At 34.7% G+C, this 17,266-nt stretch overlaps 2 protein-coding genes across 2 annotated transcripts; both read right to left on the bottom strand.

The window, feature by feature from the left end:
• Window positions 1–512: 512 nt before the first annotated feature.
• On the bottom strand, window positions 513–1,482 carry LOC145116247 (uncharacterized). The gene is made up of 2 exons (XM_079052607.1): window positions 1,139–1,482; window positions 513–971 (listed from the first exon to the last, which is right to left on the bottom strand). Exons 1-2 carry the CDS (start codon window positions 1,372–1,374, stop codon window positions 728–730), a joined length of 480 nt encoding a protein of 159 aa, XP_078908733.1. The 5' UTR covers window positions 1,375–1,482; the 3' UTR covers window positions 513–727.
• Window positions 1,483–11,896: 10,414 nt separating this feature from the next.
• MKK6 (MAP kinase kinase 6) lies at window positions 11,897–13,919 on the bottom strand. The gene is made up of 7 exons (XM_079053893.1): window positions 13,725–13,919; window positions 13,377–13,461; window positions 13,125–13,259; window positions 12,791–13,015; window positions 12,497–12,679; window positions 12,180–12,403; window positions 11,897–12,090 (listed from the first exon to the last, which is right to left on the bottom strand). Exons 1-7 carry the CDS (start codon window positions 13,796–13,798, stop codon window positions 11,952–11,954), a joined length of 1,065 nt encoding a protein of 354 aa, XP_078910019.1. The 5' UTR covers window positions 13,799–13,919; the 3' UTR covers window positions 11,897–11,951.
• Between the last annotated feature and the right edge of the window lie 3,347 nt (window positions 13,920–17,266).

Genomic DNA, 17,266 nt, shown 5'->3' with positions numbered 1-17,266 from the left:
TAAATCTTTGGATTATAGAAATATTAATATTAATATTTTCTATTTAGTGTCTTATTCTTTATTTTTTTAATTATAAATATATTAATATTAATATTAAACAATGTAAAAAGAAACTAAAATGGAAAAAAGTCTTCTAAAGAAGATTGTCTGAGACCAAAAACATAAAACTTTTCTTTTTTTATAATTAGTGGTGCAAATTGAAAATGTTTTTGATCCATCAATAGTTTTGGGCGAATAATAGAGACAAAATTTATAGTTTACTCTAAAATAAATAACATGTCATCACAATATAAAGTTTAAGTTTAGTCATTTTACTTGAATTTGTAACCAAAATCGTTAGAATAAGAACAAATTTGTAAACCAAAACTTTTTGAGACCAAAACCGCAAAAACCAACCACACTCAAAGATCAAAAATGTAATTTACTCCAATATATACTTTGAATTTCGAATTTTTTACTACACTACTAGAAATATGATGACTTTTTTGTATCACTATAAACTAGTTTGCAAATAACAAAATCAACTCTTTAAAGTATGTTTATACACATTTGTATTCCTGAAATTACATCTTAAGTAATAAAAATACAAAAATCCCATGAAAAAGCAAACCAATCTTAATCAAATCATAGTCTCGGTAGTTTCGCTCAATAACACTACACACGAATTTGTTAGTGTATATAGGAAACCCCATTTATATTCTTTAACTATAGTCTATATATATAAAGATTAGAGAAGGTTTGCTTCGAATGAAGAAAACAGAGAACTCTTTACAATGAAAGATAAAGAACTCCTTCTGCTTTTAACAATGTTGCTCTTGGGATTTAGTATTTGACTTTGACCACTTCTAATTGATGATTTTGTTGACCTTCCAAATCTATGACTCCTCTTTGCAAGATCTTCAAAGCTCGTTAGATTTGCAAGTGATCCAAATGATTCGGACTTCCCTTGATAGTACTTTGATAATCCTCTCCTACATAAGATTCAAAAAACTTATGATTAACAACTTGTAGTTTACCAGGTCAAAAATTTCTTGAAATAATAGAAAACTATAAATTTTGTTAACGTTTTAAATAATAGAAAACTATAAATTTTGTTAACATTTTAAATACAACATACATACTGAAAACAATATCTCACCTGATAGGTAATTGTGCCATAAGCTCGGATAACCTATACAGTGGACCATCGGGAGATGATGTCGAAGAAGTGTCATCAATCGTTTCAATGGATGACAATGTCTCTAAAGAATCACATGAAACCTCTATGCAGTTTTCGACAAAATCATATTCAGGATCAGTAATACTAACTTCTGTCTGAATCCATTGAATTTGTCTAGATTGGCTACTTTCCTCATCACTTGAACTAAATCTCATTTTTTTTTCTAATATTTGATTATCCTTACTATCACCAATTGATTCTTATGAACAAAACTTGATGAATAGAATGAGATGTATATAGGGGTTCTTTGTTATGATGTTGAAAAGGGTATTGGGATGTAAATATATTACTTGGGGTAGGTGTAGGGGTAGGGTAGGGAAATCTCGGATAGGAGTGGTGATGAATAAGGTCCATGTTTAATTCCAACACTATCATATCTAGTCACCAAACCTTTCCATTTATGGAATTCCCTTAGAATGAGGACGCAAATTGCCATAATTTTAGTTAATATGTGGATAGTGTTCGTGCGTGTCGAGCTCTTTGAATTGAAATGATTATTGTCTAGTTTATTTTAGATAATAATCTATTTAAAATTTTAAAACCCCTTTGGTTATTGTGAGACATTTATTTGCAATTTTAGTCCAAGTTTTGAACAAATTTAAAACTTTTTGTTTGTTATTGTGATGGACATTTATCTGCCATTGAAACCTCTATGACTTTGATAATGAGTTTGCAGTATCTAAGGCGAGTCTGCAGAAACCCTTCTGCGGACTCGTGCAGAAACCTTTCTGCAGACTCGTTGGTAATTATTGAAAGTGGCAATTTTTTTTTGGTATTTTTTTGCAAAATCTCTTATTTAGAAATCAAACTTATAAAAGTTTAGACATAACGACAAACATACGTGCAATAAATTGAAACGAACGGGAACTACATGTATGAATTTTTCACAACTTGTACCAAAATTGCAGATAAACATCAAGCTCCTGACCCAAAATTATAATTTACTTAAATATATAATATAGACTTAAATAATGATAGAATGAGACAATATTGGTGCCTTTTGGACAAACATATATATTCTTCCATTATTTAATAAAACTAACAACGGATCTGAACCACAAATGAAGGCATGGATGAATAATCAATGATTTAAAATTATGTGGTCAAGGTTTCATCCTTGTAATTGCCTACTCACATTTCTTCAATAACAAGTGATCGTTAATTAAACAAAACTTTTGACTTTCATTTAGGTCCGTTCATTGTGTTTGCAATAAAATTTAAAAAATATCACATTTATAAAACTAATTATAGTATTAAAATCATTTTGTTAGCGAACTATATGTATATGTGTATATTGTATTGTATTCGGCCCATGTATAATTAGTCTTGTATTGTATTGGCCCTATAGGTATTTGGCCCATTGTTTCTTTTATATATACGCTTGAGTTACATGGTATCAGAGCGTAACTCTCAACCCTAGCCGCGTCCCCGTCTTCCTTCCTGTCAACGTTCTTCTTCTTCTCCCTTCTTTCTTTGCTACTCTCTTCTTCATCACAATGACCGGTGAAACAATTCTTCTACAAAACCTACTAATAAGGCATATGGTATCACATATATTAAAACCTATGTCCCTCTCATTCTGGATCTCTTAGCTCGTAATTACGAACCATGGAGTGATATCTTCCATGCTCACTGCATCGCATATGGTGTTGTTGATCATATTGACACCACATACGATTCCCCAATTCCTCCCCACCTACAGACACGGAGTAGCAAGAACTTAATCAAGTGGTCAAGCTATGCAGATTTGCTTCTATTTCTCAGAACTTGATCACTTCAGCCTACTCCATTAAAGTTTCTGCTCGCAAAATCTAGATGAACTTACACGCACTCTTCTATGATGATGTTGAGTCCACTACGATGCATTTAGAAAACAATCTCAGAAACGTCACGGTGGGAAACTTAACCATTCATGAATACCTTGACAAAATAAAGAAGATTACTGATTTACTTGAAGGTCTTGGTGAAAAAGTTAAGGATAGGAACGTTGTTCTTCATGCCCTAAATGGACTCCCGGAGAAATACGACAGTGTTGCCGACATAATTTCCTTCTCAAAGCCTCTACCCACCTTTTCTGAGATGAGATCAACGCTTTTGGTTGAAGAAACGAGACTTGGTCCCTCTCGTGTGATTGTTCCTTCTCACGAACATCATTCATCAGCACCTTCATTCTTCACGCCGCAGCTCCTCCCTTGTCGGCGACCCGTAGGGGCAGGGGCGACTCTCACCGGGGAAACTTCAGTCGACGAGTGTGACATACCGAAATTTAGGTCTAAAACTATAGACTATCTAGTCACCGCGAACCTCGTTGTAATTTGACCTATTGAGTTTTAGTACATCTTTTGGAAAATAAATAGTTTCATTACAATTAAAATAAGATATGAAATATTATCTTACTTCCATTGATGGAAAAATCTCAAAGGAATCATAAAACACAAATTGTAACCCTAGTAATATGTCTGAAAAACTGAAAATCCATATTAAGCGGTTATGAGCGAAGCAATCACTCTAGTCTCGTAGAACATGTTCACCTGAGTCCGAAAAAATAAAGAAAGTTCAAAACGGAGTTCGTATGCAAAAGATACGACCGTTTTAAGAAATTGAACAACCATGTAATGGTTAAATGCATGTTAAGTGTCAAATCACAACCTTCGGTTGAATCATGGGGTGTCTTAGGAAATGAATTTCGATTCCCGGTCAATTTTCTTACGAACCCTATTTAATTTAGGAAGTTATCATGTTCCTAACTTTTTATGCCCGAAAAATACCCTGATCCGTTATGGATAGGGTTGAGACATCTAAACGCCTGTTTCCGCCAAGAAGTTCGCCTTCTTCCCTAAGTTTCGTTGTGTGGGGTCAGTTCCGGGTCTCGGAATGAAAAGTTAGATATATATTACTAATAAGGTTTTGATGTAGTATTTGATTTAGGAGCTAACTTTCCCGTCGTACGTCGTCTCGACTCTTTTACGAAAAGAAAGTGTATAACTGTAATCGGATAATACTTGGTTATGACTTTCAATCGCTTCGTTAGGATAGTTACGCTTTGAGTTAACGACTAGATAAGACAAAAATACACATAAAATAAGGTTTAACTTTTATATGTTACAAACACATGAACTAGTTTTAAACCCCAATATCTATATATGTTATGTTGTTAAAACGATACAACTAATAAAAATAACATATGTCATTTTGCTATAAAACCTATGATTTTATGTGACTGTGTATGTCATAAATTAGCATGTCATAAACCTTGTAGTATTTCAAGGATCCAAATTATACATGTATATTTATAAAGTTTATACATGAACATTTCTTGAGACATACCTCGTTATAAAAGCGAGTACTTTATACTACATATTCATAATAGATATACTCGGTTTTTATAAACTCCATACAATTCATTATGCCTGGTAACTTATCCACTTATAAATTAGGGCTGAGAGCTATTAACATACCTTAGTTAAAGGCTTTTTAGTGAGACTATATTCATTAGCTAAGTCTAAACACTTAGCATACTCACACTACTATAACCATTAATCTTTCGGAGTGAGATGCATATGTATAAATATATACGGGGTTGACATCCCCACATGCGGTTGCTAGCTACAACCTCAGCCGATCAATCGAAGCGGGTGATAAGTATCTACTATCATTACTACGACGTACAATGAAGCGTTGTAGGGGGTACACTCAGTCATAGCTTGGTTATATAACTCACTATAAACATTAACTAGAATTTCTCTTTCTCTCACTACAAACCATGGGCTTGGTTGCTTTCAAAACTATTTTAAGTATGGATTTACTTATGCAACAGTACAGTTTGGTTTTCAAAGTATATTCAAGGATTCTTTACAAACACAATTTTAAGTATGGATTTACTTATACAAAAATACATTTTGGCTTTCAAAGACTCTTTACAAACATAGTTTTGGGTATGGTTATACTTACAAAGAAAATACTTTTTAGACTTTTTAAAAGTATTATTGTTGTTAGCAGAAAACTTGTAACTCTTACTAACTGTTTAAGGCAATTTGTGTACTATACTATTATTTGTAAGAGAACCATGTATTCAAACATCAAGATGAAATACAAATGTTGTTTTGTTTATTGTTGTACTTGCGCTATATATTGTGATCCTTGAACTTAGTCGTACAGCCCGGCATGTTCCGCCGCCTTGGCCGAGGGTGTGAAAACGAGGCAGCGACAGGAACAACTATCAACGACAACATCAGCATCCCTCTCCATTTTTTGGTCAGTTATCGATCAACACACAATGTGGGTGGGTTTATTTCTTACCTTCGGTCGTTGCAACCCCCTCCTGGATCCCTTCGGCCCTAACTCCACAAATATGGGCTCCTTCTCATCCTTTACTTCAACCGGCCCACCACAACAACCAATATTTGGGCAGGACCACATCTAACAGCCCAGGAATTTTAGAAAGTAGACCTCCAACTCCTTGAGCTACTACTCCACAAACCCATGTGTTATCGACTGCCCCAAATCAGCCCCTGTGGGCTTGGCTTGGTAACGATCAGCCCACTTCGCTTCCAACACTGTTCAACACGATGTCGTTAAATGATCCAGGAAATGATGGTTGGGTAATGGACATTGGGGCTACCAACCATGTTCACACCAATGCAGGTATACTCAAATCTGTCTCTAATAATCATTATCCTCGTTCTATTTTTTTTTTTTTTTTGGTAACAGTTCTACAATACCTGTTGTGACTTCGAGACAATCAATTTTTCATGTTCCAAATATTTATCGTACTCTTCATTTACCAAATGTTCTTATCACACCCAATATGATCAAAAATCTTATATTAGTATGCAAGTTTACTACTCATAATAATTGCTCTATTGAATTTGATCATTACGGTTTTATAATTCTCGATTATCAGACTTGTCGTCCTCTCATCCGTTGTGATAGCTTCGGGCCTCTTTATCCTATCACCGGCTCCAACAGTCATGCCTTCATCTCCACGTCATCTACCATTTGGCATCAACGATTCGGTCATCCTGGAGATCAAGTCTTGAAGCATTTATTTTCTAGTAGTTCAATTTCTTGTCGTTTACCAAAAAATAATGTTACTTGCCAAGCCTGTCAACTTGGCAAGTACACTAGACTTCCATTTTATTTGTTTGATTCTATTGTTTCTAAACCTTTTAAAATTATTCATTTTGATGTGTGGACGTCTCCTATTTCTAGTAATGGTGGTTTGCAATATTATGTCTTGTTTCTTGATTACTATACTCATTATCTTTGGGTATATCCTCTCAAAAATAAATCTGAAGTTTTTCAAAAATTCTTACATCTTTCCAACGTCATAATCATTCAATTTGGGGGTATTATTAAATAATTACAATGTTGCAACCGGGGGGAGGGGGAGCGGGGATACAACAACAAAATTTTGCATGACCATCTCGTCTCTCATGGAATTACTTTTCGTTTCTCGTGTCCTCACACCTCCCAACAAAATGGTAGATCCGAACGAATGATTCTCACTATCAATAACATGATGCGAACTCTTTTATTTCATTCCCACCTTCCTCTCACTTTTTGGCCCGAAGCTCTCCACATGGCAACCTATCTTAATATCTTACCATTTGTTTCCATCTCTAATGAAACTCCACATTACCGCCTTTTCCAACGTCATACCGCATATTACCACTTGAGTGTCTTTGGTTGCCTTTGTTTTCCGCGCCTTCACACCACTCACAAATTCTAACCTCGTTCCACCCCGTGTATCTTCCTTGGATACCCCACCTATCATCGAGGTCTTCGATGTTTCGATCTTTCCACTCGAAATATCATTTCTCTTGTCATGTTTCATTTTATGAGTCTATATTCCCCTACGGCTCGGTCACACCCACCGGCCCTCCTTCTTATGACTTCCTATCTGACTCAGCTATGTCACCAAATCTTCATCAGATTCTTAACCCCACTCCACCTTCCCCCAACTCACTTGATCCTCCCCGTACCTCCGAAGCTGGGGACACTACCTTACCTCCCACACCTCCTCCATCTCCACCTCAAGTCAATCCTTCCCCTTCCTCATCCACCTCTTACTCATCACATGCACACCTGATCTCGGAGTGGCATTGTGAAACCCATAGACCACCTTAATCTTTTCTCCACCTCAATTTCTACTGTCCCGAGGTCACACTTACAGGCTTTGAAAGATCCAAACTGGCATAAAGCCATGAATGAGAAATACAATGCTCTTATTACTAACGATACTTGGGTATTGGTGTCATGTCCACCGGGAGCCAACATGATTCGTTCCATGTGGTTATTCAAACACAAATTTAATGTTGATGGCTCCCTATCTCGCTACAAAGCAAGACTTTTAGCCAATGATCGTAGTCAGCAATAGGAGATTGATTGTGATGAAACTCTTAATTTGGTTGTCAAACCGGCAACTATCCATATGGTTCTCAGTCTGGCTATTTCCAGGCACTAGCTCATTCACCAGCTTGATGTGAAGAATGCCTTTTTTTCACAATCATCTTCAAGAGACTGTGTACATGCATAAGCCCCCGGGATTCAGAGACCCTCAGCATCCAGATTATATATATCACCTTTAGTGAACCATGTACTGCCTAAAACAAGCTCCTAGGGCCTGGTATCAGCAGTTCGCTCAGCATGCTACTCACATGGGGTTCACACACAGTCTCACTGACTCTACCATCATGGTGTTGATACTGCCTATCTTCTTCTATATGTTGATGACATTGTCCTTACGGCCTAGTCTACGACTCTTCTTCAGTCTATTATTGCCCAGCTCAGCTGCGAGTTTGACTTGACCAATCTCGGAGCTCTGGACTATTTTCTTGGGATTTTTTCCACCCGCTCTTCTGAGGTCTCCTCCTATCTCAACGCAAATATGCATCAGAGATCCTTGAGCGAGCACATATGTCTCAATGTAATCCAGCTCGCACACCTGTCGAGACTTCTCATAAGTTGGATGGCGCTGGTCCTCCTGTTGACGATCCATTCATGTACTGCAACCAGTGTTGCAGAAATCGGCATTGGCGGCCGATTAATCGGCGATTAATCGTTTGGCGGCCTCGAATCGATTATGATTATGGTGCTTGGCGGAATCCGGTCAAAATCGGTCAAACTCAGGTTTGGCGGTCCTAGGCGGCCTTGGCGGTCCTCAGCGGTTATAGGCGGGAAATATTTAAAAAATTCAAAAAAATAATAATTTTCAAATATTACACCAAAATTTTAAAATTTTATATTTTTAAGCTTTCAAATTTTAAAATATTATACTAAAATTTTTAAAATTTCAAAATTTTAAAATTTAAAATTTCCAAATACTTAATTTTTTAGGAAATATTAAATTTTTAAATAATTTTATTAATAATTTAGGGTCCCCGATTAATCGCCGATTAATCCCCGCCGAGTCTGATTAATCGCTTATCGCCAGTCGACCGCCGAGCTACCACCGAGCGATTTTTACAACCTTGACTGCAACCTTGTTGTAGCTATTCAGTACCTCACATTCACTCGTCCAGACATTGCTTTTGCGATCCAGCAGGTTTGTCTATTCATGTATGACCCACGGAAGCCTCATCTACACGTACTTAAGCGCATTTTGCACTACCTCAGAGGTACTCTAGACCATGGTTTACAACTCCACATTTCCCCCACATCAGTGATATCATAGCCTATGTGTGTAACATTGGTTGTACATGAGATGAACTGAATAAAACAAAAAATTTCGAAAAGTTGTCTAGCACGACATGGCATACCTTCTGCCACGACGTGGCATTAGCCTAAAATCGATTTTCAGGATTTTGCTGCCTAGTCTGATTTGTGTGGTTAATTTTGGTAATTATTTAATTTTAAATCTGTCAAAAGCTGGATTTTGAATGCCTTAGATAATTAAAATTAAAACCCTAAATAATAAGAGATAATCTTGGAAAGATAACTTTTAATTATAAGATTAATTAAATGCATTATCCTTATGGATTTAAAAACAAATATAATTATAAGATTAATTAAAATATAATTATAAATCCATGACATAGATCCTTTAGGTTACATTTGTCCTTAATAATAAGTGAAATTCCGCAAACACATAATTTCTGTAACTTATAAAACACATCAGTGGTATCAGAGCCTAAGTGTGTCTAACATTGGTTGTACATGAGATGAATTGAATAAAACAAAAACTTTTGAAAAGTTATCTACCACGACATGGCATTAGCCTAAAATCGATTTTCAGGATTTTGCTGCCTAGTCTGATTTGTGTGGTTAATTTTGGTAATTATTTATATTTAAATCTGTCAAAAGCTGATTTTTGAATGCCTTAGATAATTAAAATTAAAACCCTAAATAATAGGAGATAATCTTGGAAAGATAATTTTTAATTATAAGATTAATTAAATGCATTATCCTTATGGATTTAAAAACAAATTTAATTATAAGATTAATTAAAAGATAATTATAAATCCATGACATAGATCATTTAGGTTACATATGCCCTTAAGTGTTAAGTGAAATTCCGCAAGCACATAATTCTTGGACTAGAAAAGTTAGGATCTTTTGCCTACCCATTATGTCTTGCAAGTTGTATGGTCATTTAAGTCATTTTTTAGTAACAAAGTTTGGATCTTGCTTGAGTGGAGTATCTTAATGGGTGAAGTTGGAAACTTTATCCATTAAATCATTGTTAAGGACCAAATCTATAAATTTGGGGTTTTAACTTAAAGGATTAAGTCATTTGACCTTGTAAAAAAGGTTTAGACGTGGCACGTCCTTCCCTGGCACGACGTGCTTTTCAAGGGTTTTTTGAAGTGCGTCTATGTTAGCCTGAGATCCCAATTATTTTATCTTTTAGTGGGCCTGAGGCGTCCTTTATAGGGTGCAGGGTGGGTGTTTGACCAAATGTTGACTTTTTGACTAAGTTTGACCTTGGGTTAAACTTTAGGGTTTTAGGTCATAAACTGAGGATTAACCTTTGATTTAATGTTTAGCTCGTTATATAAGCGGCCAAGCAGTCTCTCTCAAAGTACATGCATTTGCAAAATCTTGAAACGGCTTAAGATGCAAACTTCACGGGATAATAACTTAAAAGGGTAACGAACATCCCATAATTCTCACAAATTCGCTTTCACCCACAAACTATGGGTATTGGAAGGTTATGCTTGAACCATTTCTTGTCTCCAACAACCTGTTTGGTTATGTAAATGGCTCTATACTATGCCCAAAGCCAAAAGTCGAAGTGGAGAAACAATCACAGACAGCCCTAGCTATTCTCATTGAATAGCTAATGATCCTTACGTTCACATGATCATCATATCCACCATATCAAGGCTTTTTTCAACACGGACAAGGAACTACATCACGAGGACAAGGAGCTACGTTACAAGATCTATAGCTTGCATTAGAAGATCTAAAGAGTACACACTGAAAACTCAACTACTGAAAATCACCATGTAAGGCAATGAAACCCCTTTCAAGTCATTATCCCAAATTCCACATAAGGAGTTATAGCAATGCAACATGTAATTATATCGAGAAGTCTTAGTACCCTCTCACGCCTAGTTAGGTAAGACTCATGAATGAAAATTTGTTCCATTCTTAAAGGAACTTTATGTTTCTTTATTTTCTTATGAAAAATCGAATCAAATGTTAATCGTTACTTGTTATAAAAAGGTGTATTTCTCTTTTTCTTTTAAGAAGGCATGGAAAATTCACCTTAACCTCAAATCCATAATATCGATTTTATTTTTTTATGAAATTTAAGCTTATAAATCCTTTTGTATCTTGAAAAAAATAAAAATCATTTTATCTTTATCTTTTTTAGATATCTTTTAAATACGTTTTCTCCGCATGCTTTCGGTTTTTGCTCAAAAAAATAAAAACGTCTTCCCATCAGAAAATAAAAGAGTGTTATGGTTTTGTCTTACCATCTCATCATAAAAACACATTTTATTCATGATCATAAAATCCGGCTAAAGGGGCCTTTTAGTGGGCCAAGTCAACAATTAAAAAGTTGGGCTTCCAAAGATTAATAATAATAACGAATGTGAGAAAACCTATAACTAGAATTTCGTCACCAATTATAAGGTCCAGGCCTTTTCTTTAAAAGGTTGGATATTAAAATATTAATCGGTTAAACAGGGATTCAATAGAGGATTAATCGGGTATATCATTATTTATTTAAAAATTAATATATTTTAAAAAATAAGTATTTACAATTTTCAAATTTTGAAATTTGAGATTTTTTAATGTAATATTTTAAAATTTAAAATTTTAAAAATTTAAAAACTTTGATGTAAAATTTTAAAATTTTAAAATTTTTAAAAACTTCAGCCACCTAGGCCGATTTATACAACACTATTTTTTCCCAAAAAAAAAAATTAGTAACTAGAATTTTTAACCGGTATTTAAAATATATATATTTACAAACAGTTTTTTTTAATACATATTAAAAAGTCTAGTATTAAATAAACTTTTAACCAGAAATTATAAAACCGGATATTAAAAAATTCAGACCAATCCTAATTTTTACAATAACAATGAATCAAGTTCAAATCAATCAAGAAACTATTTGCATACACTTCGTTGAAGCTTTCAATATGAGATAAATGGCAAAAAAGCATGCCACAAACATATGATATTAGAATTACCTATTATAGACTTATAGTATGCAAAAGATAATATCATTACATATTTTTGTAATAAAAATCTGATATCATTATAATACATACATAACTTATTTAGAAAAATTTATAGGAGGTTCCAAGGAACTTACCAGAATTGCAAGATCAATATCTTTATCCTCAAATTTCTTGATAAACGGGTGACCCAAAAGCTCTAGAGCTGATGATCTGTCTTTAGGCTCTTTCTGTATGCTACACATTTACATACAAATATATTATAAATTTGATAAACAGTTTTTTTATTTTTATAAATTATCATCATATTTAATATGTTAAGTTACCATGAAGAGATAAAGGAACAAAACTCCGGCGAAAACTGATCTGATGGGGCGGCAGGCGGCGGCTTTGAGACAATGGCGTCCAGAAGCTCATAAAAAGTTGGCCAATTTTGTTGATCTTCAGATTGTATATATGGAAATCTTCCTATAGCACACTCCAATATTACTAAACCCAAACTCCAGATGTCACTTTTATAGTCATATGTCTTCCCACTAATTCTTTCCGGCTTAAAAATATAAACATTTTAAATTTCAAATAAATAATATCATGAACAATATTTTAAATAATAATGCTAACATGGTATGAAAAGTCAACTTACAGACATATAGTTATAAGTTCCAACAAATGTATCACGTTGACCCATTGAGCTAGCAAGCATTGCACTAACACCAAAATCTGTGATCTTTACTTGACCTTTTTGGTTTACAAGTAAGTTAGATGGTTTTATGTCCCTATGAATTACATGTCTTTCATGGTGTAAATACACAAGACCCTGTAATACCTGTCATAAACATTAAAAGATTCACAAGGTAGGACATGGAAAAAGACGTAAATACCCTCTTTATACTCTCGAGTTAGGTAGAAGGTGCAAAGTGTTGAAAGATTCAATAACCTGTTTGCAGAGAACAGCAAGATATGGTTCGAGAATGGTCTTGAGTTGTCTGATCACATCAGTCAAAGATCCACGATCCATGTATTCAAAAACCAAAGAGATGGCTCCATTGTGGTAGAAAGAGTGATAACAGACAACGATGTGAGGGCATTGAGATGCTTGATTGATTTTCAGCTCTTGCACGATTTGTTTGCGTATATCCTCTTGAATGTTCATCTGGATTACCTGTCACCATAATGGATGCATTTAAAAGGTGTAGCTTATATTTATATGGAAGGCATTTATCCAAACACTGGAAACGATGGAAAGTAATCTGAGTTTTATGAAATCCAACCTTCAAAGCAAACAATCTCCCAATCCATTTATGTCGAACAAGTTGAACAATGCCTCCACTTCCTTTTCCAATGACTTTGATGGTTTCGAGGTCTTCCAGTGAAAATTGGAGGTCGATCTCCTTGGCATCAGAGGGCTGTACAAATACGAAAGTGAAACTGTGAAAGTGAGTTTTTAGGAAGATCATGGAGGTAAGAAGTTAAAGGAAATCAAATCTAACAAATCAGATTTGGTTTAACAATGAGAGACTTACACGATTTTCCTTATCATCAGATGTAAGTCTTAATCCTTTCAAATTTAGAAGTAAATCCCCATCATGAAATGTCCCACTCGTTGTCCTAAGAATCCACTATAATCATCAGATATTACAAAACTGTAACTACGTTTATTGAAACTAAATCAAAATTTTCACCAATTAGGGCTTTAAATGATATCAAATGGAGATATCAGACGCTACAAACGCGTAACTACGTTCATATTCATTAGACCAAAAATTCACAAATTAGGGCTTCACATGATCCGAACACAATTACAAATCAAATCAACATAGAAACAGCGTCGCTTAGTTCAAAATTGAAAAGGAGATCGGATGCAAACTTACAAGAAGCTGGTAATCGGAGCATCTTGAGCAGGAACAGAGAGCTTGAGCTGCTTCAGTGACTTCATGCCCTTCATCGTTGTAAGTAGGATTAGGGTTTCTCACAACTTATGTGTGAAAGTGAAACGGATAGAAAAATGGAAATGGGAATAGTTAAGCTGAGTAGCTGACTGACCGACGCCATTGAAAATAATAAACAAAATTCAAATAAAAATGACCGCCAAAAGTCCCCAAAACTTCAAATACAAAGATTACATTCTTCCCGATTTACTCCCCAAACTAATAAATGTTTTTACTTTGGCCCCCCAGATTTAACCCTGCTTGTAGAATGACGTTAAAATGAAAAGCTCTGAGTTAAAAATACAAGTTCTTTTTTTTTTAGACGAGTGATGCTATCCACGAAAAGATAGTTATCTATGCATATTATACTATTTCTAGGTAATAGCAAAATGTATTCAGTTGTGTGGATAAGATACCTATATATGTGCATTTATGTTAGATTGTATTTTCTATCACAACATCTGTTTTAATAAATAAAAGTTTTTTTTTTTTTTGTTATTTGTCACACTATCATTCAATTTGTCAAATGTCATTTTATGGTTATTTTGAATTAATTTTTTTTCTACATGTCATTTTATGAGTTTTTTCTATTTTATTAAATTTTACATAATATTTTAATGTAATAATTGCAATAAATATAGTAATAAATGAATATCAATTTCATTAATCAACTTACCTTTTAATTTCAAAATTCTCAAAATTAAAGTTCATTAGTTTATTTTGTTTATTTATTTAAATTATTTGTTTAAATTTAAAAGATAAAAAAACATTTCCATTATAATAATTTATTATTTTTCTTAATTTCTTATAAATTCAAAGTTCTCAAATATTTTGACCTTTATATTTAACTTTTTTTTAAATTAACTCATTTAATACATGGGTCTAACAACTAGTATGCAATGTAATAGAGCTTCACCAATCACCGAGTTTCCACTTAAATGTGAATAGACATGTGACACTAGCAAACTCAACTAACATCTAACATGGTTCATAGTATTGTGTCACCTAACAAAGGGAGGGGAGGGGAGACAAGGGCAACACCCATTTTAGGTTTTCAAGTATCGATTGTTTCTATAATGTCTAACATGTCTTTATTTGATATTTGAATCGTTGGATAATTGTTAGATAGGCCATAGAAAAACTTGAGTTATTCATAAAAATGATCATATAAAATAGAACTATAATTCCACATAACCATATTGTAACGTCACATTTTCACAACCAAAAAATTTCATTTTTATTGAGGTAAAACTTCTTAATTGTAAAATCCATGTTGAGAAAACCATTTGTTCCAATTTACATTTGTTGAAAAAGAAGGTAATATAACAAACGCGAAGTTTTCATTGTTGTTGATGAATGTGTACAGTCACGCCTTCATCTTCTCATAATAACCAATGATACCTGAAAAACAATAAGAGTTGGGTAAACACGAAACTTAGTGAGTTCCCCCAAAATATCGCACACATCATAACATATACAAGCATGCATATTGGGCCCACAGACATGGGACTGGATTACCTCGGGTATGTTGGCATGCCACATTAACCCAACCACTCTTCCCGAGCCTCCGTGCCTAGGGCTTACAGTCGGTACGCACCTGGTCTATTGGCATACAACACACAACAGGATCGCCTCAACCCCATCTGTCACCATATATCGGCATATAAACAATCAAGGATCAAATAGACACATAATACAGGCAATTATAAAGCATACAACTCACTACCGCCTATTAGACCCCTCACAACACACTGCTCCGCTACCAACTAATCCCTATGGAATGCATAGCCATAAGTAACCAGACGTGAGATAGCTACCTAAACAGATGATCTTACTCTATAGCCACAACCAAACATGGAACAAGCAAGAAAGTTAGATCATGAGTTCTCAGGCTATCCTACATGACTACATACAGCCCGTAGCGCACTCCACTAGACGATAACCAGCCTATTGGTACTCTAACCAGCATACCACTATTGTTGCATCCTAACACACAAGGATATATATATATATATATATATATATATATATATATATATATATATATATAGAGAGAGAGAGAGAGATATTGGATCACTACAGCACAACAACATCCTATACATAAGAATACATAACTAACTCTCCAAGGAATGCATAACCATATGTATCCACAAGCGAGATAGACACCTGAACAAATGATCCTACTCTAGAGCCACAACCAAATAAGGAACAGGCAAGAAAGCCTATATCAAGAGTCATCAGTCTATCCTACGTGACTACATACAGTCCCTATGGCATCCTTCTACTAAATGATAACCAAAACTAGTAGGATGGCATTGGTGCCTTCGACCCACGGGTACAATGAGGAAAACTCATCTGAATCGAAGAACCCAGAAACACTATGACGCACTCCCTTTTCTGCACTACTTGATCCCACGAGGCCTCTAGCACCAAAACATGGAAGAATATTAATCAACAGGCCAAATCCTTCAAGTTTGACCCAAAGTCAAACTGATCAAAAAGTCAACGGTCAAAGGTCAATAAAAGTCAACGGTCAACGGCCCCTCACGACGTGACAATCTGTTGGTCACGTCGTGAGCCACTAAAAGAAAAAATAGTCGTGACCTTCGATCCTCACGATGGGACGTTTCAGTTAATGAACCCTAAAATGAAGTTTATGGGGTTTAAATATGAAGGAAACCCTAAAAGATCATGGGCTTGAGCTGCATACCATATTACGTCGTGAGCACTTGTGTCTTATGTTGTGAGCTCAGTTAAATTTGTATTTTCATTTATTCACTTGTCACGTCATGACCTCTCTATGGTGACGTCGTGACACCCGGTTTTACCCCAAAACCATGCTTTTGACTCCTTGATGTCGTAAATCGATTTGTTCTGGGAACTGGGTGTTACACATATTTTTTCATATTGTAACAAAATAAACACAAAGCACACTAAAGAGTGATTGTGAATTCACAATATAAAAAGCTAAGTTCATTTTGCCATGTACAACCGCTACTACACATTCGGAGGAACAGTATATTCTTCGTCTGATTTTTTAAAGTTAGTTTCAACTGTCCCTACCAATTTTTGATATCTAAACATGAGTGAGTAATTATGTTTGCATATCCACGATGTTTTTGTTTAACCATGCACATATAAATGAACAACGCAACTAAGTTGTGATGTCATATATAATTAGGTTAGATAGATTATGTCTACAAAACACTTGTTTGGTCATCGCAATGTAATTATTGGTCTCCTACTATTCGTCCATTTGTTGGTGATTCGTTGTCATTCCATTGTTTTCCTATGCAACATTAGATTTCAAGTATGTCATTCCCACGATGATATTTTTTGTCATCAGTTTATGTGTTTAAGATGAAAACTAACTTAGGGGAAGACAAAATTGTAGTTTATAATGAACTCAAATCACGATTCTATCATTTAACCATATTCTTTTTGGAATGGGAACTTCCCTAACAAGGGTTCTCGACTAGCTTCCG

The sequence above is a fragment of the Lactuca virosa genome, chromosome 5 (genome assembly GCF_052849685.1).
Source record: "Lactuca virosa cultivar CGN04683 chromosome 5, Lactuca_virosa_CGN04683_v6, whole genome shotgun sequence".
In the NCBI taxonomy this organism is placed as follows: Eukaryota; Viridiplantae; Streptophyta; class Magnoliopsida; order Asterales; family Asteraceae; genus Lactuca; species Lactuca virosa.
Note: the sequence above shows the minus strand (reverse complement) of the source record. Positions and strands in the feature narration are given on the sequence as shown.